Consider the following 25621-nt stretch of genomic DNA (forward strand, 5'->3'; position numbering starts at 1 on the left):
TTTTTAAGATCACGGTGAAAATTTAAGTAAGTTAACTTAATTTTTAATGTAGAGTGGGTCTTCGTACCAAATTTTTGCAAGTGTAAAAAGCAACATCTTTCCATTGCCTTTCATTAATCGTTCTAAAAAAAATGGTACGATGGCCCACTCTATTTAAAAAATGTAGTTATTATCATTCAATTTATGTCAGTTTTTGTGAAAATTGAGCGTGATGCCATTTTTTGTGTTAATCAGAATCATTTTCACTGTTACAGTATTCAGGTTTTGTCAAATTTGTATCCAAATGGTAATAAGCATTACACCAATTCAAGAAAAAGTGAATTTTTTTAAAAAATGAATTTACTGATTTTTTATCGATCGTTATGTAGGTATATGGCTCGGCTTATCCCCCCAGTTTCTTTAAGCATAGACAATTAATAGCTGTCAACAAGTCAAAGCATAGACAGGGAGTTTTCAGATACTGTACTTGTGTCATTGATTTCTGGCTGGTTCAATCGGTAATATTCATTTGGTTTAACATATCGGGATTTAAGTCATCCAGGTAGTTATACAAGAAATCATGGGCAAAATGGAGAATCTGCTGCATGGCCAACAGCGTTAGAATATTCACATTGGTGTCAAGATCTCGTTCACTCTCGTAGTTCTTGACGGGAATCACGTGAGATCTTGGTAGACCAATCATTATCGCCACCCTATCCACGTATTCTTGAATTACAGGGACGAAATACGTCAATCCGACGTCATGCTGCAGTGGTTCACATACTTTGTCAATCTTTGTGAGTAATACAACTTGAGGAATACCTTTAAAATAAAATATTCCAAACAATGATACGCGGGTAAAATTTCAATAAATGTTTACCATAAAAACCAGCGATATTTGTTGTAATCTATGTATAATTTATATGTACATGTATACATTAAACTTACACACTTTTAGCAGAATGCTTACCCTATGTTTCAAGCAGATACGCCTGATACCTATGTTGAACATCTGTTGATTTTAATAAACTTAACATATAATGAAATATTCACATTCAATGTACATTTAAACAGATATGTGTTTCATTTTTATGGTAAACATACATGTACGTTTGAAGTATCTGAAAGTATATGACAATGTATGTTAAACTGGTTTTGTACTCAGTTTGAGTTCAGTGTTACTTATTCTAATGTTTGAAAATCACTCATAATTTCCACGTACATGTTTATGAATTTTGAACTTTTCAATTGTTTTACAAATTTAATATCATTTAAGTAAGTTTGTAAGTTGTAGGATACTGACAAACTTTAAACAAGTATTGGCTCTTTTGACATACCTCTTTGATTCATGGGTGTTTGAAGTTTTCTAATTTTTTCTAGTATTTTATCCGACATGACATCTACTATGGAGGCGTCAATCACAAACGCCACACAGTGGATCTGATCATTCAACTTAGGGGCCTTGATGAATCCAGGGATGTCTGGGTTCAGCGGAACCGAGGGGTTGAACTACAATATCATAAAACTGATGCTTGAATTTTTGATGAAAGAAATCCAAAAACAGATTAATGATCACGAGAATATATCGTACTGTTGCATTTTCTTTTCTTTCTTTCTTTTTTTAAAAACCCTTATAATATATTTATCTGGCACGTGACCGTCCAGTAGGTAACACATCTCCTGCGTTTCAATCCCCTGTCCTTCCTCCAGACCACGTGAGTCACATAACCGGAAGTTGAGAGGTTCATCAGAGGGGCCAGTTCTCACCTGATAGGCGCGGAACTAAAAAAAAATCATACATTGATAAATGAAAATTAAGTACACTTTTCTCATCGTTTGTTCAAATCTTGATTCATTTCGATAAGAAAGATATTTTCAGGTCGATAAATCTTGTATACTAAATGTTGAAATTCAACTTATTGAATTAAAAACAAAAGTATCTCTTTCACACTAAAGTGAAAAAATTAAAATTTTCCCAATGGATCTTGAGGTTATATACAGAATCTTCTTATCTCATGCAGTATGTAAAATTTTATCCCTATTTTTTCTAACTTTAACCCACTGGGCATAATCTGAAAAAAAAATGAATCCAGTAAACTTAAGAATGGTTGCATATGTGTGTGGCGTGATTGTGGTTCTTGAGAAGATTTTCAAAATTTATTTCCTATAAAGTCTCTTGTAAAACTTTGATCCCCTATTGTGGCTCCATCTACCCCTAGGGGCCATGTTTTGAACAATTTAGCATCTACAACACCTCAGGAAGCCTTCACATAAGATTCATCTCTTCTGGCCAGTAGTTCTTGAGAAGATGATTTTTAAAGAATTTTTCCTACATATTTGAATGTAAAATTTGATCCCTTATTGTGGTCCTATCCTAGCCCCAAGGGCCATGCTCTGAACAATTTAAAATTTACAACACTCCAGTAAGCTTTCACTAAAATTTCATTTCTTCTGGCCCAGTGGTTCTTGAGAAGAAAATTTAAAAAGATTTTTTCCTATGTACTTAAAATTTAACTTTGATCCTCATAATAGCCCCGCCCAATCTAAGGGGCCATGATTCGAACAATTTAGAAACTACACTATAGTCTACCCCAGGAAGCCTTCACATAAGTTTCATCTCTTCTGACAGTTGTTCTTGAGAAGGAGATTTTTAAAAGAATTTTTCCTACATATTTCAATGTAAAATTTTGATCCCCTAACTGGCCCTACCCTAGCCCCAAGGGCCATGATCTGAACAATTAAAAATCTACAATACCCCAGCAAGCTTTCACTTAAATTTCATTTCTTCTGGTCCAGTGGTTCTTGAAAAGAAAATTTTAAAAGATTTTTCCCCTGTACTTGAGATTTAACTTTGATCCCCATAATAGCCTCGCCCCACCCCCAGGGGTCATGATTCCAACGAATTAGAATCTACACTATAGTCTACCTCAGGAAGCTTTCACATAAGTTTCATCTCTTCTGACCCAGTGGTTCTTGAGAGGATTTTTAAAAGAATTTTTCCTATGTATTGCAATATTATGATCCCCTATTGTGACCCCACCCTTCCTCCCGGGGATCATGTTTTGAATAATTCAGAATCTACACTACTTCAGAAAGCTTTAACATACGATTCATCTCTTCTGGTCCAGTGGTTCTTGAGAAGAAGATTTTTTAATGATCCCACCCTGTTTTTACCTTTTCTTGATTATCTCCCATTGGAATATGATCTGGCCCTTTATTTGAATGAAAAAAAAGGGTAAAGATAACGAACAGTGATCGATCTCATAAAAACTACAAACAATACAATTATGTGAACAGGGCATAAACACGGAACTCTGGAAATTCCAGAGGTGGGATCAGGTGCCTAGGAAGAGTAAGCATCCCCTGTTGACCGGTCACACCCGCCGTAAGCCCTTTGTATTGATCAAGAAGAGGAACATTCCCTTATCAAATTTAGTACAAAAACAAAGGCCTACTAAGTCAGTCAAATACTACCCAGTAGTAGGTTATATTTGCTAATAAGTCATTATAACGACCATAGAATAAAGAAAATGCCGACTTCAAACGAGGTTGTTGAAATCCCTGCAACATCAATTTATTTATGAGTAGCCTGCTTCAGTTTAAAATTGATCGAACTCAGAGCATGCTCTTTAGCAGCAAATAAGTTGGGAGACATAAACACCGTATACAGGTGATAGAGGAATATTACTACAGCTGAACAATTTGGAATCCCCTTAATCAAAAGATGCTTTGTGCAAATTTTTGTTAAGATTGGCCTAGTAGTTGAAAATGTGAAACGTTTACAGAGTCTGACGGACGAACAGAGAGACAGACACCGGACAGGTGAGCTAACAATACAAACTGGGAGCAGAGCAAACACGGACTTCTAAAAGCACCAGAGTTGGGATCAGGTGCCATGAAGGAGTAAGCATCCCCTGTCGTTCGGTCACATCTACCGTGTGCTCTTTGCCATGATTGGGCAGACGGAAAAATTTGTAGAGAATTCAGTATATAAATAATGACCTAAAAATTAATATGAAAAATGTCAGTCAGTATTCGACCTAATGATAGATTGTATTTGCTGACAAAGTCATTGTATCGACCACAAAACTTGCAAAATTTTGACCTCAAACGAGACTTTTGATATCTTGTCCTTTGCTGGTTCCATTTTTAAAGAAGAACCAGTTGTCTTTGATGTTATAGTGGGGAATGGTTGTTTATAGAGTTGAAAAATTATACGTTTTAATGCTATTGATTTTGGCAAAATTTTGTGATTTCAAATTTTCTGAAAGTTCTTTGGAGTTTTTTTTAGTATTCACAGTTGATTATCACTACTTCTCCAACAAGTTTGTACAGAAAACGTGCTTTTGAAGACTTTCTATCTTACAAGGGGAACAATGGGTATAAGACGGATAACTACTTGCAGAATTAAATCCAAGTTCATTTAAAATGGGATCTTAATGATGATCCTTACAAAGACTCTGTTGGTACATGCTTTGCCAGCTGGGACCAATACACAATGAACATGTAATCTACAGTAGACTACCTTATTTGTAGTCTTCTGAATTACTGAAGACAAAAGGATAGATGGCTTTCATATTGCCCCTTAACCGTTTAATACGAGATTTCAACATCCATCTAATACACTTCATATTTTACCCATCGTCTGCCACATAGGTTAATTAGAATGAAACAAGCTTATCTTTAATAAGTATGAATATTGTGCAAATGAAAGGAATCATCCTTACCTGTGTTGTGAGACTGTGGTCAGCCGTTCCACTACACGCCTGACTGGTCACGTAACCACGGAAGATGGAGTTCACTGTGTTAAAGAAACTGGACTTTCCGGCTCCAATCTGACCAATCAGAAGGACTTTTGTCTGACGTAACTTCAGTTGTTCTAGTGGTCTATAGTTCTCTATACCTTCCTTTAGTTCTTGCATTGCCTACATGGAAAATTTCAGGACTAGATTATAATGTGTGACATAGATAACTTTTTTTGTTTAGTTACATTAAGTTCTAAAGGTGATAAAAAGAAGAAAGATTTTATTTTCTAAACTGAGGAAGATTGTTGACAAATTAGTTGATATAACAAGGGTATCAACAAGTTCGCTTAAAGTCAACATTTCCAAATTCTATGGTCGTTACATTGATCTCATTTGCAAATTAAACCTGACATTGTGGCTAGGTCGAATGTTGACTAACGTGTTTTAAAATATAAATTGATAGACCATTATTGTCATACTGAATAGAAATCCTTTTACCAGTTCAAGAAAAAGTTCTCATGGCTGGTGTGACTGGACACCTGATCCCACCTCTGATGTTTTCAGGGCTACGAGTTTTCGCTGCTATGGATTTATAATGATTAATTGAAGTTTTTTTGAGCATTATTACTGCTCGTTATCTTCACATTTAACTTAAGAACATCCACTCCTCAGTCGAGAACAATAACTCTTAAATTATTATTTAATTGAATAAGTCTAAAATTAATCTTGAAATTGAGGGGTTTTTTTGTGCAACAATTTTCATTTTACTTATCTTAATATGATTCAAGATTCTTTGAAGTCTAAGAAATGGTCCTAAATAAAACATTTGAACCCCAATTAAAAATACCAAACCTTACGTTTTTAGAAAAATTAAATTTCCTTTAATCTTGCCTTAGATACCAATGCTTATAAGCATGAATTGAAATTGGAAGTGATGAAGTGATACATATATGTGATTCTTACAATAATATCACATGCTTTCCACACATGTATTTTATAAATGAATTTAATAGAAGAACTAAAATACTGCATACCCGGTAAGTATTAAAACAAGCATTTTTTCCCGAATGCCTGCATACATATAGTTTTTTTTAAAATTCTAAAATATACTTGTTTATCAATTTTCAATTACAAAATTCATAATTGGTGCCTCTCTTCAGGTTTCCTGAAAATATATTTGAGATTTGATAATTTTCTTTGTATAACACGATTAAATTTAATGATGAAATAAAATGGATAAATAGTGAGTATTTTTGTGAATTCAGTGGTATTTTTTGTGAGCATTATCAATTACTTAACTGCTTATTTTCAAAATCTGAGGATCGGACTACCTTAAATGTTTATATCATATATATGAAACATCGGACACTTCAACTTGTATTTTCCCGTGCTGTCCACTCAGGAATTCTACGTGTTTCTATGAAGCAATCTTAACTTGCTGTATCTACCTTTGATGTCCATTCTGGAGTTCTCCTCCAAGGCACATCTAGTGGATCATTCATGTCACAGTCTGTAAGGGAAATTATTAGCAAGGGAAATGTAAGGGAAAATATAAACAAGGGAAAATGAAAGTGAAAATATGTGCATTAACAAATCCTTTATGAAAAAAAATGGAGGGACAAAATTTTAAATGGAAGTGAATTTCAAAACCTATTTCTAGGTTTTTATAATAAAATCAACATATAACAATTACAGTACTGAGTATCTTTGTCGTCATTTCCTTCACAATAAATAATTAAGATAAATTAAAGGAAACGTAGATTTATTAAGAATTAAAATTATCTGAGAAGAAATAATGTTTCATACACAAAATTTTGTATTTAGATTTTGGTATTTAGAAAAGCTGGTCAAATTGTGGATAACGTTTATCTCAGTGAAATATGGAGATAACGAACAGTAATCAAGCTTTAACAAATTCTTATAAGAGCAAAGGATTGAAATGTATTTGAAATGAATTACTTCAATGAAAGATAAAAAATGTATATCATTATAAAAACAATGGAAGTATCCTAAAGTGAATATTTTGTTTCCGGGACAGACCCTCTTCTCAGTTAAAGTTCCTCACACATAAATGTACATAAAATGTACGTAAGGGAATTTGCTCCATCGAATCTTGAAAATTCGATTGATTTTTTCAATGTTTTTATTTTTTTCTCATCATTTCTCAAATGTTATTTTGGTTCACATTTTCTCCCATAATGCTTTACAGAGGTCCCTGCAGTGTTTATAGTCATGTAAAGATTACAACTATTTTTTTTTTTAAAAGATTGAAACTACATAGGGAGAATCGAAACTAAGTACAAAGAAGATGGGCGAACAAGGCGAGCGAAGTGCCTATAGTGCGACGAACATGAAGTAAAATTAAAACTCAATTATAATAATTTTTCTATAATAATTCATCTAACATTAAAGTATACTTTATGTGAAATCTCCAAAATTAGCAAAAATCTCACAAATATTTAAATTATTTGCCTATGAAATAGCATACACACACTGAAGAGGACAAAATGGATCATTTTCTCATACTATAACATAATTTTTCGATATAAATGAGTCTTCACTCCATTTTTTGGGGGGGCAGTTAATCCTCAAAGTTTGCGTAAAAATATACAATTTTGGTCAACAAAAACATGGAGCAAAGATCCACTTTATCTTATAAAATACACTTTTATGACACAAAATTCGCATCTTCCGAGAAATACCTTGAAGTCCATTTAGTCAAGGTCAATGCTAATGTTAAATGCCACTATTCATTAGGAGTTTGTAACGTAGTGGTAAGCGCGTCAGTCTCAAACAAAAATGATACTCAGGATTTTTATTGCTATGGTTCATTAATTTTTACTAACGGAATAATTTTTGCCGAGAAAATTTTTCCTCAGAAACGTTTTGTTTATCATAATTTCCTAAATTTCATTAATGAGAGCTTTATTCGTAAAAACTATATTCACAAATTGAATATGATTTTTACATATCTGAAGCTACATGTATAGTCATTTTGCAAGCCTTCTTCACCCATCTCCTTTAAGGACAATATCAATTGAGAGATTATCGTTTACTTACCATCGACCTGATAAACTTCGAGGTCTTTTATTTGTAAATTTCCATTTGCAAAGGAGTTGAAATCGGTTTCTTTCATGTCATAGGTCGTCCAAACTGAAGCTCATATTCAATTCAAATATACCATTACTTGCACTCAAAGTTTTTTTGAATGTGGCAACATCATATCCACCTCCAAATGTCGGTCCATAATTTGAGTGACAGTATATTGCTTTTTCGTGCTTCTCATGTTTGATGAGAAATTGGTTAGGGGACCATTTTCCATTGAACTTGAGTTGAAAAAGAAACGCATTGTGATCAGACACGTATTCACCTTTCTCGCTCCAGTTTTGAGATGTGAAGCCCCCGTACACGGTATCATTGTTGTTATAAAGGACAGTCACTGTCATCCCTTTGTTGTCACACTTGGAGTGGAAAGTTGAAGCTGAACATCCGTCCCTGGTTATCTTATATAAGAGCCGGAATTTCCTACGATCTCCAATCCATTTCAGGAGTTGATCCATGTCTTGTTTTTGGAGAATACCGACCATTTTGAAAACCTAGAGTAAGACGACTTAAAGAAAATATTGTGAAAATAAAAATAGAAGATTATTTAAAACTACTTTGTTAAACTTTTTTTTCATCCGGCTATATGCACTTTAAAAAAACAGAACTGTAAGATATTTTGTACCTATAAACTATATCAAGGTGTGGATGATTATACTTATCTCGGTTTATTTATGTAAAGTATGGATATCATTGATAGTCATAACATGATGAAAAATGCACCATATATAATATTACCATACTTGTTAGGTATAAATCGGTTCCCCACCAAAATTTCCAGCAAAACAGAACGTAAGGTAAAATCAAACATTCATCGTCTAGAGAGGCTGCATTTATTCTTTCACTAGCCTATCAATTGATAAGATTTTAGTGTCAAATCAATTAAACTGGTAAAAACTTACAAGGGTTTTTCGAAAACTACATAATGTCTGTCCTCATATCTCTATTAAATGGCACAAAACAAAACAAGTCTAGATGTTTAAATTAAGAATGTTCATATCATAAATCACTCTGCTTCTACTCACAAGTTCTCTCTGAAGTTTATATTAAAAGGATGATAGAGTTCATCATTGACAACAATTATGTAGTCTTTAGAGACCAGATTTTTCAACAAACTGTTGGAATTCCGAAAGGCCTTTATTAGCCGACCTGTTTTTAAATTTCTATGAAGAAGAATTTATTCAAAAACTTCTACATGAGAAGAAAACACTTGCTGTGTCCTTCAACTACACAATCAGACACATCGACAACGTTTAATCAATTAACAATAGTTACTTCCATTCATATTTTAACTTGATATTTCCCAGTGAACTCGAAATAAAAGACATCGAAGAGTCTGTCGCATCTGTTTTATATTTGGATGTTACACTGACTATAGACTATACGAGCCTACTAACAACTAAACTGTATGACAAACGAGATGACTTCAGCTTTTCCATCGTCAACTTTCCTTATCTATGTAGTAATATTCCGCTATCACCTGCATATGGTGTTAACGTCTCCCAACTTATTCAATCCTCAAACGCAAGCTCTGAGTACGATCTGTTTTTAAACTGAAATATGCTACTGATAGATAAGTTGATACAGGGATTACAACAACCTCGTTTAAAGCATTCCGTAAATTCTATGGTCGTTATAATGACTTTGTATGTACACAACGTATTATTGGTTCGTATTTTTTGCTGACGTGTTTCATGCGATATACCCAATGTAAGTACATGTACTTTGTTTGTATAATAAATTCAACTACGGAATATTCCGTCTATCTGATAAGTACATAGGACTAACGTCAAATGTGGCAGGTCGACAAGGGATGCTTACTCAACCTAAGCATCTGATTCCACCTCTGGAAATTCCGGGGGTCCGTATTTTATGCCTTGTTCATAGATTTGTACTGTTTGTAAATGTTCTGAGATCGATCACTGTTTGTAATCTCCATCTTTTTCATCATATGCCAAGTCGTATCTTTATATTGTGCTTCCTTGAGAAGAAATCTGTTTTATAAGATAAATAGTCCTCATTGAAAATGACCAAAAGATGACGTTGTAGAACGTCACGGAGCAGCGACTAGCGACGCAGTTTTTGTTGCTTCCATGAAAACTCCAAAATAAACTCTAAATATTCTGGATGAGGGAGGAAATTTGTCAACAGTGAGCTGTGCATGTGTGTAAATGGCACAGGTGGGATTCGAGTTAAAAGGACTCTGTATCAGTGCAATATGTGGAGATAACGAACAGTATTCGAGCTCAAAAGTCCATTAAACATTACAAAATAGGAGCAGAGCAAACACGGACCTCAAAGACATCAGAGGTTGGATCAGGTGCCATGGAGGAGTGAGCATCCCCTACCGACCGGTCACACTCCTTGTCATGATCGGGAAATAATGGAGAAATCCGTCGACAATTCAGTGTGTTAATAATGGTCTAACAATTAGTATGACATTTGACTTGATGAAAGATTGTATTTGCTGACAAGGTCATTGTATCGACCATAGAACTTGCGAAATGATGACTTTAAACGAGATTGTTGATATTCTTGTTTCATCAACTTGTTTGTCAATAACTTACCTCGTTTTAGAAATTGTTCATACGTAGGTGGTAAGGCTATATTGCTGCATATGTAAGGGAAGTTGACGATTGAAAAGTTAGTCATCACGTTTATCATAAAGCTTTGTTGTTAGATTATAATCAACGTCTTTTTCTAATAAAATATCCAAATATCGAACAGATGTGTCAGACTCTGTGGTATCTTTTATCTCAAGATCACCGGGATATACGGTATCGTGTCGACATAAGAATGGAAATAACCATTGTTAATTGACAATACGTCGTTGATATATCTAAATGTCGAGTTGAAGGCCACAGCAAGTATTTTCTGCTTTTCACGTAAAAGATTTTGAACAAATTGTGCTTCATATGAATACAAAAATAGGTCTGCTAATAACGGGGCGCAATTGGTACCCATTGGAATTCCAATAGATTGTTGGAAGACCTGGTCTTCAAAAACATATAGATATTGTCAATCAGGAACTCGGGCATCTTTTTAATGTCAACTTCAGAGTGCTTGTGTGTACAATCAGATTTTTAACAAAGTAATTTTACAAATGAGCAATGACAAGGTAAATTTACGAGTTCCATTTTTATTGAAAAAGCACCTGTCAACGATGTCAGAAAGTCTGGAATTAAATTTATCGTGGGGAATAGTTGTGTATAAAGTTGAAAAGTTGTAAGTTTTTATGTTATTGATTGTGGTAAAATTTTGTGATTTCAAATGTTCCAAAAGTTCCTTGGAATTTTTTAGTATCCACATCTGATTTACATCACTTCTCGAATAAATAGTAGAAGTACTTTTTTCGCGTGGTATTAATTTACGCTAAATTTCCGCGGTCACAAAATTTCTGCGGAAATTTGTCCCATCGTACTTTATATACATGTAAGGTATATAGTGACAGTCTAAGAAATCCGCGTAATTTTCTACCCGCGGATTAAACAGAAAATGAGATTCCGCGGAATTATGACCCCGTGGAAAAAAAGTACGTCTACAGTATAGTTGCACAGTACTCTTGAAGTTTCCCCTTCACTACTGTAAATATCTTAGCGAGGAGAAAAGAAAGAGGCTTGGTAGAACATTTACTGGAACCCGCTATGTATCTTTGTAAGGATTTTTAGGAAGTTTCGGAATCCAATATAGATATGGTAATTCAAATTCATTTTGTTTGCTGGGAATATCAAAAATATTCAATACGGACATATGATTTTAAAGAATATCCTCCTTAGAAAGGGAGCTATGGGTATAAGGTGGATTACTACTTTTAGAATTAAATCCAAGTTCCTCTAAAATACAATTTATATAATGAGCCTTACAAACAAAGACAATGTTGTTACCTGCTTTATCAGCAGGGACTAGTACGTACTGATCGTGTAATCTATCTATTTTTTTTCACTTCTGAATTATTGAATACAGAAGGATAGATGGTTTTCATACTGCCCCTGAATCACTTAATGCGAAATTTTAAAATACATCTGATACATTTAATCCATTCTGACAAAGTGTCAAGGTCTTCTTTTTCATGTCTGACCCAACACCTGGGGTAATCCTCCACAGAATCCATAATATGTATGAAATTACGTTTTTTAAAGATGATACATCAAGTGCTAAAATAACTCCTATCCATCCCACATATTGACGACTTACTTTAAAAAAAAAAGATTATAATCTTCATGTACTTCATAAAAATTTGATTAAATTCTTCAAATCTTAAATTTATTTAACATTCCTCACTGTTATTCTTACAAGCTTCAAATTTCAAATTTCTTCATATACGAGGGGTGATCAAAAAGTTCGTGAACTATCTTTATATTTACAAAACCACAATTCAGATCAGATTGAAATTTGGCACACATATAGTCATACACGTTTTTTACATAGCAGATGCTATGTAATGTTTTACTCCATGTTTGTGGCGTCACATTGTGAAAATGACGTCAATGTGTAGGTGACTTGTGACAAATAATGTTTGACTCGGTCCTACTCGAACAACGAACGGCTGTAAAGTTTAACGTATATATTCCTTTGCAGTAGCATACAATAATTTGTACAAGGTTTATGAAGACAAAAGACTTGCCAGAAGTTCTATCATTAATTGGAATGATTGTTTTAGTGAAGGAAGGGAGATGATTAAAAATGATGTTTGTTCTGTTGCCCTGTGAAAGCAAGCTGGGGAAGTGTGTCCTTAGTTCAGCAATTCGTTATGTTTAGACTTTAAACATATCAGATATGATAAAAAAGGTGCCCATACTTTATCCACTTTGGATAAACGACGCTCCCAAGACAGAGAACTCGGGTTGTGAGGGTCACCATGCTCATTCTGGGAAAGGATATCCTTATCCACCCATCCCATTGCCGAGATTTGGTCATTTCTGACAAATGGACTGTTATTGTTATAAAAAAATAACTTGCATAATAAGAAATATAAGACTCGGAAAAATCTTTTAGCTTATGTGAACAGAAGGCTACGGAGCATGTCACGTGACCGCCTGGATCACGTGATTCGCGCTTGGGCAGAACGGTGGCAGATGTCGGAGAGGACTACTTTCAAAAATAATGAACACTGAAACCTAATTTTATTTCTTTAATGGAAGTTATTCAATTAGTTCGCGAACTTTTTGATCACCCCTCGAACTATGCTCACGGCTGCTTACAAAGTAAACATACCAAGTATTTACATTTTATTATATAAGTTTATACTGGTTTGCCTAATCGAAATAAAAAATGAACACATAGGATTTTTGTCCTGTAAATGAAAATGCCAATCAAAAACTGAACTCAAATACTTTCTGGCAGAACAATTAGCAGCTATCGATATAACAATATATATATATAAGAAGAGTATTTCTGACACTGAATTAATATGTCATCAAATGTTTAGAAGGTTTAATCTGTGGTATTCATTTTGTCCAATAACTCGGGGTCCAAGTCGTCCAGATAATTGTACAAGAAATCATCTGCAAAATGGAGAATCTGCTGCATGGCCAACAGTGTTAGAATATTCACATTGGTGTCAAGATCTCGTTCACTCTCGTAGTTCTTGACAGGAATCACGTGAGATCTCGGTAGACCAATCATCATCGCCACCCTATCCACGTACTCTTGAATTGCAGGGACGAAATACGTCAATCCGACGTCATGCTGCAGTGGTTCACATACTTTGTCAATCTTTGTGAGTAATACAACCTGAGGGATACCTTTAAAGTAACAAATCAAAACAATTATACACAGGTAAAAATAAAACATACCTGTATGTTTACTATATAAAACGAGGAATGTATGTTTAATGATGTAACTTTTAACAGTATGATTACCATATGTTTCATGCTTTCATTCTTCAAACGTTTGGGACATATGTTAAACGTGTGTTAAGGTGAAATATCCCTCTGCTCCAAATTTTACCCTTTTTTTTAAATTCCCAACATTGATTTTCATCAACAACAGTATCATTACATTCAAATGGAAAATAGTTTGAAGTATGAAGCGTTGCTTACTTTTTCAGAAATGAATATTATGTCTAATCATGGTACGAAGAAAATTTGATATGGTGAATAGAAAGATCAATAATTTTTTATCTCACCATAAAATTAAAAAAATATGAGGTATATATGAAAACAATATTTACTATCATACCTATCTATTTCACATTAGAAAACATAATGAAGCGTTGCTTTTTAAATCAGATTATTATACCTATACTGATATTTTCCCTATATAACATTAGATCGTTATATGTGACTAATTCCCTAGAAATCGTTATGAATGGACTAATCCCCGTGCGTTAGTCAAGTGAGCTAATCCCTGCATCAAAAGCTAATTCCCGGTTATCCGTAATCCTCTAGATTTTACTTTTACATTGTATGATATGTGAATGGACTATTCCCCGTGTATTAGTTAAGTGAGCTAATCCCTACTATGAAATTACGCTATCTGAATCCTCTAAATTTTACATTTGTATCGGTATAATAAAACAGTTAAAGGTATATAGCATTGCGGCTTCGCCTCGGGAAATAGTCCTGGCCTTGGGGAACTGTAATCTTGCTAACTCCCTCAATGATATACTTTAACTGTATAATATCACATTGTTTTCTGTGCTTGTAAAATAAAAATGCATCCATCTACAGGAGTTATCGTTATTCAAAATATTTTTTCAGCAAAAAAAAAAAAAAAAAAAAATAATTGATTATAAAAATTCTGCATCTGAAATTTCGGTAACATTAAAAGAATTTTATGTTAAGAGATAGAAATATCTCAATTTTAACAATTTAAAGGAACTGAATATAAATGTTTAGGTAAACTATTATAAGTAATTAATAAAATATTGGAAATACAAAATAGAAATCAATATTTGCAGCATAGTTCAGATTTGAATGATTGACTATATAATGGTCCTCATTATTAAACTCTGGTAAGACAATTCATTGAATTCCTTGGATTAATTTCCTTGGAAAGTTATATCTCTTCTCAGAGGGATATTACACCTTAAATATCACAAGTGCTAAACATAACTGTACTGAAACATTCATACATACGATATATTTGACGCATATATATTTATGAACTCTTGTTGCTTGTTATTATGCCACCCGACTGAAAAGCTGGGGTGATATATATTAGTGATAGGAATGTCCGTCTGTACGTCCGTAACACTGGTGGTTCCCTTCTCTTACCACAACTCCTCTTATACCAATGAAATTTAAGACTTTCACAGAATCTTTATTACATAATGCCATTGTGCATCTTCTTTACGTTTAGATCAGATAGATATTTGGAGTTTCCCATAGCAAAACCTGGATACTGCCATTCCTTCTATAATAATGGGGATACCCATCTCTTATCCACAACTCCTCCTATATCACTGAATGAAATAGGGAGAAAACAAACAGTGACCAAGCTTTAAAGACCATTGAAACAATACAAATCGGGAGCAGAGCAAACACGGGCACACAGAAAAATCCGTAGACAATTCTGTGAGTAAATAATGACCTAACAATTACCGTATAAGCAGAATTTTTAGCGAGGATTTAATTTTGGCATTGTTATCGAGGTGCTGAGATCGCTAAGATTGAATATCACTGAAAATTAATCGCGTTTTATTTGTATTAACTTCTTAAGTGAGCATTTTAAAATCGCTAAAATTACTTCTCGCTAAAAAAAAAAAACCCAATTCTTATGGACAAATCGGTAAATTTGTGTCTCGCTAAAATTTCCACTTATATGGTAGTATCAAAAACGTCAGTTAGCATTCGACTTAATAACAAATTGTATTTGCTGACAAGGTCATTGTATCGACCATAGAACTGTTGATATCCTTGTTTCATCAACTTGTTTGTCAATAGTTTGCCTCGTATTAGAAATTGTTTGAATGTAGAGCTTGCTCTTGCGTATCGAATTGACTTGGAGACATAAACTCCATATGCAGGTGATAAGGGTATTTTGCTTCATAAATGAGGAAAGTAGACGACAGAAAAGTTGAAGTCATCACGCTTACCATTAAGTTTTGTTGAAAGGTTACCATTAACGTTTTTTTCTAGTATAATATCCATTTATGAAACAGATGTGTCAGACTTTGTAGTCTTTTTTATTTCAAGGTCAAAGATATATCGAGTCGACGTATGAATGAGGTAATTAATGATAATTAATTAATGATATTTAATCATGCGTCGTCGATATATTTAAATGTCGAGTTGAAAGCCACAGGAATTGTTTTCTTTTCATTTGTAAGTTTTTGAATAAATTCTGCTTCATATAAATATAAAAATAGGTCTGCTAATAAAGGGGCGCAATTGGTATCCATGGGATTTTCGACTGATTAAAATTATATGAGACTTTCACAGAATCTTTATTACAAAGTGCCATTGTGCACCATCATATTTCTTTTTTCGATCAGACAAATATTTAAGGTTTCCCATAGGAAAACATGGACAATGCCATTCTATAATATTGAGGTACCTATCTCTTATCCGCAACTCTTCCTATACCACTGAATGACCCTTCACGGTAGCTCAGTCGGTAGAGCGCTCGCTCCGTAATCGAGAGGTCGTGAGTTCGAATCTCGGCCGCGACTGACCTAAGTCGATAAAAATGGGTAGCAACTGTTCCTTCGCCATGCGCTCGGCATGTCATTCTTCACCTTTAATTTATAGATCGATCAGATTTTTGGGTTTTCTCATAGCAAAAAACTTTGCTGTTATACTTACATGGGAGGGGGTATCTTTTTTTTTAGCTCATTGCTCACAGTACTTCTACTTAATGGTAAACATACGTTTGAAACATTTGTTGAAGATAAATCATATATGCTGATCGTTTTATTGGTAAAATAAACTCTTAAAACTTACGTTGAAAGTATTTTGCAAGTTCTCACAAGCATCAATGCACGTATTTCAAAATGAAGTAGAATGTGTTACATATGATAATGTTTGAAAGTCATCTTCTCTAATTCAGTCCATTCACTGCATATTAAATCATGTTTGAGTCAGAGAACTAATGCTTATTATAGTTTTACAAATAAACACAAAACGATTTCTATAACTGATTCTAGGTAATAAAAATCAAAACAACTATTTTTTTTTTATACCTCTTTGATTCATGGGTGTTTGAAGTTTTCTAATTTTTTCTAGTATTTTCTCCGACATGACATCTACTGTGGAAGCATCAATCACAAACGCCACACAGTGGATCTGATCCTTCAGCTTTGGGGCCTTGATGAATCCAGGGGTGTCTGGGGTCAGCGGAACTGAGGGGTTGAACTACAATATCATAAATCTGATACTTGAAACGTTGACGTACTGCATCTTTAAACAAAATATCGATGATTCTTAAAACATTTCACTGTTACTTTAAAAAAAATCATACATACAACGTATTTATCTGGCACGTGACCGTCCAATAGGTAACACATCTCCTGCGTTTCAATCCCTTGTCCTTCCTCTAGACCACGTGAGTCGCATAACCGGAAGTTGAGAGGTTTACCAGAGGGACCATTTCTTACCTGATAAGCTCGAAACTACAGTGTAAAAATAAATATTTAGATGTTCAAAATAATAATATACTGAAAGGAAAAAGAAACGCAGGGTAACATAATAAGCGAATTTTTTTAACTGCTTAGCCGAAAATTACGAAAACTGGTCAGATGAGTATCTTTTTTACTGTGCACTAAAATCGGTGTTCAGAATTACGCAAGCATTAAATGTATGACGTCATGTAGGGAAAGTGGTAAAAAGCCAAGAACACGTGCATATTGATGATGACAAATTTGTCAGCTCATCTTCTAATACCACTTGATGCACTGGATGCATACACATCGTTTTTCAATATTTATAGACAATGTGAATTTATTGTAATCATGGTATGCCTGACGGAGTTCCATGGGGTCTGCCTATTAGATAAAGGAGAGGCAACAACAGTTGGCGCCACGTCAAGAATGGGCTATTCATCTTACCACCAGTGTAACCGCCACCTCACCACCACTGAAACCTCTTTTACAGAAGGCAATCATAAGCATTACATTCACCCAAAAACTGAAAAAAAAAACGATTGCGCGATCGGTTTGTGAGCTCGTCAACTTTACTTCGGTGATCCTCTCACTCGCGCACACGTCCGTCGTATGTCTAATTTTTCAGCATGTTTACCTCCGGCCCAATGTAGCCAAAGTTTGTCAAAACTCTCTCGCAAACATTCACTTTAACCCACTCAACTGGCCTCCGTTAAGCCCATATTTTTCTCCAATCGAACATCTGTGAGACTGACTGTATGGTTGGGTTTGAAGGCGTCGGAAAACCCAATCTATTCTTCAACAGCTAAGGGCTGCCCTGTCGGAAGGGTTGAATATTATTCCTATGAGAAAGATAATTGCACTGATGAACTCCATTCAGAGGAGAATCAATGCTGTGACAAATGCACGAGAGAGGCATAGGATATTTCGATTTTCATTTTTTGGGGGTGGGGTGGGAGGAGGGGGGTCTTACTGTCATATGAGTTTTCATAACTTATAAATCATCAGTCAAAATCAAATGAAATTTTGGTTTCTTGTTGATTAAAGATGAGTTTAAATGTTAGATAACAATCCTGGAAAATACGTTCGAAAAAGGAACATTAAATCCCTTCAAGAGTTTACCCTGTATTCTTTTTCCTTTCAGTATATATTATTCATTATAACTGCATCTTAATCATCTTCTATATCAATTTTCAACTGCTTTCCATAAGAGAAACACATTTCGACTGAAAATAAACTTCCTGAATTAATTAAAATTATACTACTTTTCACTGCAATTCAAATTATTTTGCAATTTAAATCTTTTATATCAATTTTCAACTGCTTTCCATAAGAGAAACACATTTCGACTGAAAATAAACTTCCTGAATTAATTAAAATTATACTACTTTTCACTGCAATTCAAATTATTTTGCAATTTAAATCTGTAGAACTAATGGACACTAAATCATAATAAAAAACTCTAAATTTTTGAAACGCACGAACAACATCCAAAATTTTTTTTTGGTGTGCAAGGTTTGGGTTTGGGCCATGAATATCGGCTTGGATAGCTCGGTGGTTAGAACATCTGACTAGTGATACAAGGGTACCGAGTTCGATTCCCTATCCAGCCATACATTTTCTCCTTTCCTGTTACAGATGCAAATCGTATTTTTTAATACATGTGTGTGAAAATAGTACGTGGCAAAATATCCCCAATTTCAGCCAAATTGAACAAAAAATGTTTGAGTTTGACCCGAACTTATTTCAGTCGTATCTTGCAACTGAAAGGCACTTGTCTTACCTGTGTTGTGAGACTGTGGTCAGCCGTTCCGCTACACGCCTGACTGGTCACGTAACCGCGGAAGATGGAGTTCACTGTATTAAAGAAACTGGACTTTCCGGCCCCAATCTGACCAATCAGCATGATCTTTGTCTGACGGAACTTCAGTTGTTCTAGTGGTCTATAGTTCTCTATTTCTTCCTTTAGTTCCTCCATTACCTACACAGTTTGGAGATAGAAGTACAGTATCAGGTATTTATTACTTTTTTCGCCCAACTACATTAAGTAAAAAAAAAACCAAGCATTCTGAGAGTATTGCATTAGCAATACTAGTCACCTACCGGCAAGTGTAATCTGGTTCCCCTTAAAAATTGAAAATGCCATAATTCCGTCGAAAATCAATGAAGCGGAACGAAATGCGAACTTGATCTATAACTCATCAAGGTAAAGTCACATGCCAAAAATCAGCTCATTCACAATATCTTCAAGCATTTAGAAAAAAATTGCGGAAAACCCTGAAAAATTGAAAAGTTCGTAATTCCGTCAAAAATCATTGAAGCGGAACGAAATTCAAACTTGATCTGTACATAACTCATCAAGATACACTCGTATACCAAAAATCAGCTCAATATCTGCAAGCGTTTAGAAAACAGACAGAGGGACAGACAGACAGAAGGACAGCTAGACGGACGGACAGACTAAGAGGAAACCTATAGTCCCCTACGGTTTCACCGGTAGGAGACTTAAAAGGAGATTCTCATACGTAGTTTCATCCTCTTGTCTGTAAGTCGGGTCTAAACACTGAACTTTTTCAAAAAACAGCTACAGTCCAATGACTAAAACGTGATGTTTCTTTAACGTATTCTTTCTCCTTTGACAGTCCTTGCATGCTTCATCATATGGTAAGCAATGTGATACTTTAAAAAGATACTTTTAATTGTGACGTCATATCATATTTTCAACTTCCTTTTAAAAATAAATTCTTTAACTTTCGTATGTTTAAATCATGAAAGATGTTTGGTATAAATGAGGGTCTGATGTCTCAAACACGCATTGCCTGATGAAGTAATATAAGCCGCATTAAGGAGAAAATACTAAGACATTTTCTTAACAATTCGTTCTTCTCCGTGATAAACAAGCATTCTGAGAGTATTGCATTAGCAATACTAGTCCCCTACCGGCAAGTGTAATCTGGTTCCCGTTAAAAATTGAAAATGCCATAATTCCGTCAAAAATCGATGAAGCGGAACGAAATGCGAACTTGTTCTATAACTCATCAAGGTAAAGTCACATACTAAAAATTAGATAGAACGTTCTATCGTTAAAATGATATTGTCCTACGGACCCGGTTTAACGATAGAATTCGTTCCGTGTATTGGCAATGTTGCAAAATGAACACGGGCGATAACTCGTACTCTGTGCATTTTCTATGAACAATCCAGAGAGTTCCGAATGTCAACATGGCGTTAAATTTGAAGCGAGGAAAAAACGTTGAGAAAATGAATTGAATTTTCGCATTTATATGGATTATTTTTTTAGTTTAAAAGGCATATGCAATCTCAAAAAGGTTTGTTATGATTAATTTGGTAGTTATTTTCAGTGCAACTCCTTTTGTATTCTTCAAAATCATTTCGGAGTGGATCCACTCCGATTTGCTACATTGCAAGTATATGGGACGTATTCTAACTGTGGTGAGGGCTTGTCCCGAGACACAGTTAGATTATTCTAACTAACTAAAAATCAGCTCAATATCTGCAAGTGTTTAGAAAAAAATTGCAGAAAACCCTGAAAACTTGAAAAGGTCGTAATTCCGTCAAAAATCATTGAAGCGGGACGAAATGCAAACTTGATCTGTAACTCATCGAGATGCACTCACATTCCAAAAATCAGCTCAATATCTGCAAGCGTCTAGAAAAAGAAGTGCGGAAAACCATGCAAGTGGGACAGCTGACAGACAGAGGGACAGCTGGACAGACGGACAGACAGACGGGTGCACCAGAGTTCTTACTTACTCCTCTAACAATACACTATATACAAAATGATGTCCGTAAACTATATTTAGATTTCACTCGCATAGTAGGTGTCGTACATTAAATTAAAAGTCTACTTTCATTTTCTATAAACAGCCATGAAATAGCTATGAGAACGGTGGCGTTTCCAGTTGGTGGATCTAAGTTACTGGCAATTTTTAATGAAACTGACAACAAGCAATTGTTTATTTATTACATAAAACGTCATCACTGAATTATTCAATCAAAACTTGATATAAATGATATAAAAGAAATAAGTTGTGATGACTGATTAAAAAGGGAAATGTGCAAAATATTTTCGTCATTCACCGATCTTTGACGGAACCTTCTAGAACATCATATAGCATCGAGCCCGATGTTAAGAAAAAATAGCTACATGACCATAAAAAAAGCTTTTGTGTAAATGGTCATAATTGAAATAATGGTAAATCACTGATAACACTATAAGTTATGAATATAATTATATATCGAAAGACTATTACATATACATGTATGTAGTAGGTTTTCCTAATAAATTTATCGGTAAAATTTGTATATATTCCTTACTGAGAGCATCGTGGCAACGAACCCGAAGTACAATTTGTACTTCGTAATAAACTTGCTTACATGAAAAGAGAAAATTAATGAATAAGGTATTGTTCAAATACAATTAAAGATGTAAAATTTTGCGCTTTAATCAATGCACAGTTAATTTCTGAATACAATCTTTTATAGCTGCAATAATGTAGCCCTCTCCTTTTTTGAGAGGGGGAGGGGGGCAGAGAGAGAGGCCAGAAAATATCAGATCCAAAAAAAAAAAAAATAAATAAATAAATAAAAAAAATTAAAAAAAAATAAATCGGAGAGGGCTACATTATTGCAGCTTAGTCTTTTGTATCAAATACTCAACCTATTCATAGGGCGTTAAGGTCAGACGACACGTTCCTCAATAATATATAATTTTTCCTAATAATTTGTCATTGAAGTATTTCTATTTTAACAAGTTTCTTCGCAAAAAATTGAGGTACCTTACCAGGCATTTGAGGAAGGTAACGGAGGATGGTGTTTCCTATATAATCCTTTTGAAAAAGACTTGAATTGCTTATATCACAATTTTTTAGTCTTTATTTTTAAAAGATATTTTAAAAACAGTTTAGAAATAGCAAGATAACAATAATTATAAGTATTTTTGGTAAATTACAAAGAGACAAAAAAGTAAATATTTGAGGAATGTGTCGTCTGACCTTAAAAGCTAATTTTTACACAGGTACTTGGTTCTTGGTTTATAAATACATGTATATAAGTATCTTATTGATAGGTAAAAAAGTAAAGTACATTTTTACATATCAATAAGGTACAAACATATTTATAAACCAAGACCCAAGTACCTGTGAATTTTTAACCCCCCCCCCCGGCCCCAATCAATTTGTTAGTAAAATGTGCATATTCGTTGCTTTTATCCTTGACGGAAATGAAATAAGAGCATCTGAAGTACAATATCCATAACATAGTATAACAGGTTTCACAATAAACGCCAATTAATGAAATTGCTATTTTTCATGTTTAAAAAAAATAAATAAATAAATAAATAAAACAAACAAACACAAAAAAACCGGGGGGGGGGTGGATAGGTAAATCTACTTCATGCGGGATTTTGAACAAAGTATTTATTCCTGCTATAAGCCTGTAGGCTGTCAGTAGAGAACTACAATATATTTTCTGTCAGTAGTGGTATAAATTCAATTCCCCGCGCTTGAGCGGGATTTCATCTAGTTGAATATACATTTAAAGAGAAACTGTATAATCTGGACATAGGAATGGCGGTGATAGTTAAGCAATCTTAACATTGTATTTACCCTTGTTGTCCATTCCGGAGTTTTTCTCCAAGGAACATCTAACGGATCATTCATGTCACATTCTGAAATTTTTTTTGAAATATAAACAAATTATGATAACACACCTGTATTTTGCTACATTGCAAATACACATTATAGTAAAACTAAGTAAGTAGAACTCTGGTATTTTCGAGATAGAATATTCTATTTCAAGTTATACAAGTAGGAGTGCTCACCATCGATCTGATAAACTTCCAGATCTTTCACTTGTAAGTTTCCATTCGCAAAGGAGTTGAAGTCAGTTCCTTTCATATCGTAAGTATTGCCCAGATTGCAGCTTCCATTCAAAGCAAAAATACCGTTACTTGCATTAAGTGTGCCACTGAATGCGAAAAGATCATGTCCTGCTCCAAAGGTCGGGCCATAACCTGAGTTACAGTGTATTGCGTGTACGTGTTTCTCAGGTTTGATGGAGAACTGTTTTGGCGACCATTTCCCATTGAACTTTAGCTGGAAAAGAAACGCCTTTGGGTCAGAGACGTACGCCCCTCCTGCACTGGTCCAGTTTTGAGATGTAAAGCCCCCGTACACGGTATCATTGTTGTTATAAAGGACAGTCAGTGTCATTCCCTTGTTGTCACACTTAGAATGGAATGTTGAAGCTGAGCATCCATCTCTGGTGATCTTATATAGCAGTCGGAATTTTCTACGACCTCCAATCCATTTCAGGAGTTCATCCATTTCTTCTCTTTGCAGAATACTGGCCATATTCTATGAGGTGCTGTTGTTTTATTTTTCTTTTTAGATATTTTCTGACATAAAAATAAATCTTAATATCAATGATTCGAACTCTTAATATCAATATATAATGTTTGATACAAAAAGTTATTCTTCATATTGAAATAAAAATGACAATTTGATATCAAAAATCATTTTCTGATATCAAAAATAAATTCAATTTTCTGATATCAGAAAATGATTTTTCGATATCAACAAATCATTTTTAGCTCACCTGAGCTGAAAGCTCAAGTGAGCTTTTCTGATCACATTTTGTCTGTAGTCCGTCTAGCTGTCTGTCCGTCTGTAAACTTTTCACATTTTCGACTTCTTCTCCAGAACCACTGGGCCAATTTCAACCAAACTTGCCACAAAGCATCCTTGGGTAAAGGGGGTTCAAGTTTGTTCAAATGAAGGGCCACGCCCTCTATCAAGGGGAGATAATTAAGAATTAGTGAAAAATGAATAGCATCTTTTAAAAACCTTCTTTTCAAGAACCACAGGGCGAGGAAAGATGAAACTCATGTGGAAACATCCTCAGGTAGTGTAGATTCAAGTTTGTTCAAATCATGATCCCTGGGGGTAGGGTGGGGCCACAATGGGGGATCAAAGTTTTACATAGAAATATATAGGAAAAATCTTTAAAAATCTTCTTCTCAAGAACAGCAAAGCCCTGATTGGTCATATTTACATGGAAAACCTCAGGCAGTGAAGATTCAAGTTTGTTCCAATCATGACCCCTGGGGGTAGGGTGGGGCCACAATGGAGGATCAAAGTTTTACATAGAAAGATATAGTAAAAATCTTTAAAAATCTTCTTCTCAAGAACAGCAAAGCCATGATAAGTCATATTTATATGGAAGCATCCTCATGGTAGTGTAGTTTCAAGTTTGTTCAAATCATGACTCCCGATGGAAGGGCGGGGCCACAATGGAGGATCAAAGTTTGATATAGAAATATATAGGAAAAATATTCTTCTCAAGAACAACAAAGCCCTGATTGGTCATATTTATATGGAAGTCATATGATAAGTCATATTTATATGGAAGCATCCTCATGGTAGTGTAATTTCAAGTTTGTTCAAATCATGACTCCCGATGGAAGGGCGGGGCCACAATGGAGGATCAAAGTTTGATATAGAAATATATAGGAAAAATCTTCTTCTCAAGAACAGCAAAGCCTTGATTGGTCATATTTATATGGAAGCATCCTCAGGTAGTGTAGATTCAAGTTTATTCATGATCCCCGGGGGTAGGGTGGGGCCACAATGGAGGATCAAAGTTTTACATGGAAATATATAGGAAAAATTTTAAAAATCTTCTTTCAGGAACAGCAAAGATCTGATTGGTCATATTTATGTGGAAGCATCCTCAGGTGGTGTAGATTTTATTTTGTTCAAATCATGACTCCCCGGGGTAGGGTGGGGCCACAATGGAGGATCAAAGTCTTAAATAGAAATATATAGGAAAATATCTTCTGAAAAAGAACCGCAAAGCCATGATTAGTCATTTTGATACGAAAGCATCCTCAGGTAGTGTAGATGCAAATTTGTTAAAATCATGACCCCCGGGGATAGGGTCTGGCCACAATGGGGAATCGAAAATTTTACATAGGAACATATAGGAAAATATCTTCTTCTCAAGAACAGAAAAACATGTTTAGTCATTTTGATATGGAAGCATCCTCAGGTAGTGTAGAGTCAATTTTGTTCAAATGATTATCCCCGGGTATAGGGTGGAGCCACAATGGGGGATCGAAACTTTTACATAAGAACATATAGAAAAAAAATTTCTTCTCAAGAACAGAAAAGCTATGTTTAGTCATACTGATATGGAAGCATCCTCAGGTAATGTAGATTCAAGTTTGTTAAAA

General features: G+C 34.5%; 1 protein-coding gene and 1 pseudogene across 1 annotated transcript; both read right to left on the reverse strand.

The window, feature by feature from the left end:
• Positions 1–490: 490 nt before the first annotated feature.
• Positions 491–8311, reverse strand: LOC133186522 (interferon-induced protein 44-like; annotated as a pseudogene).
• A 4730-nt stretch (positions 8312–13041) lies between these two features.
• On the reverse strand, positions 13042–23744 carry LOC133186806 (interferon-induced protein 44-like). Its single transcript, XM_061322133.1, has 6 exons — positions 23210–23744; positions 22995–23056; positions 19151–19348; positions 17233–17379; positions 16951–17122; positions 13042–13570 (listed from the first exon to the last, which is right to left on the reverse strand). Exons 1-6 carry the CDS (start codon positions 23739–23741, stop codon positions 13260–13262), a joined length of 1422 nt encoding a protein of 473 aa, XP_061178117.1. The 5' UTR covers positions 23742–23744; the 3' UTR covers positions 13042–13259.
• Between the last annotated feature and the right edge of the window lie 1877 nt (positions 23745–25621).

Source organism: Saccostrea echinata, unplaced genomic scaffold, assembly GCF_033153115.1.
Source record: "Saccostrea echinata isolate AGI-Se365-2 ecotype Australia unplaced genomic scaffold, CSIRO_AGI_Sech_v1 ptg000014l, whole genome shotgun sequence".
Taxonomy (NCBI): Eukaryota; Metazoa; Mollusca; class Bivalvia; order Ostreida; family Ostreidae; genus Saccostrea; species Saccostrea echinata.

Bases quoted from the DNA above. Each gene is read 5' to 3' on its own strand.
- LOC133186806 (XM_061322133.1), bottom strand. From the start codon at position 23,741: ATGGCCAGTATTCTGCAAAGAGAAGAAATGGATGAACTCCTGAAATGG. The intron at 17,380-19,150 runs GTAAGACAAGTG...TTTACACTGTAG, and splicing joins ACCACAGTCTCACAACACAG to TTTCGAGCTTATCAGGTAAG. The intron at 13,571-16,950 runs GTATAAAAAAAA...GTTACTTTAAAG, and splicing joins AACACCCATGAATCAAAGAG to GTATCCCTCAGGTTGTATTA.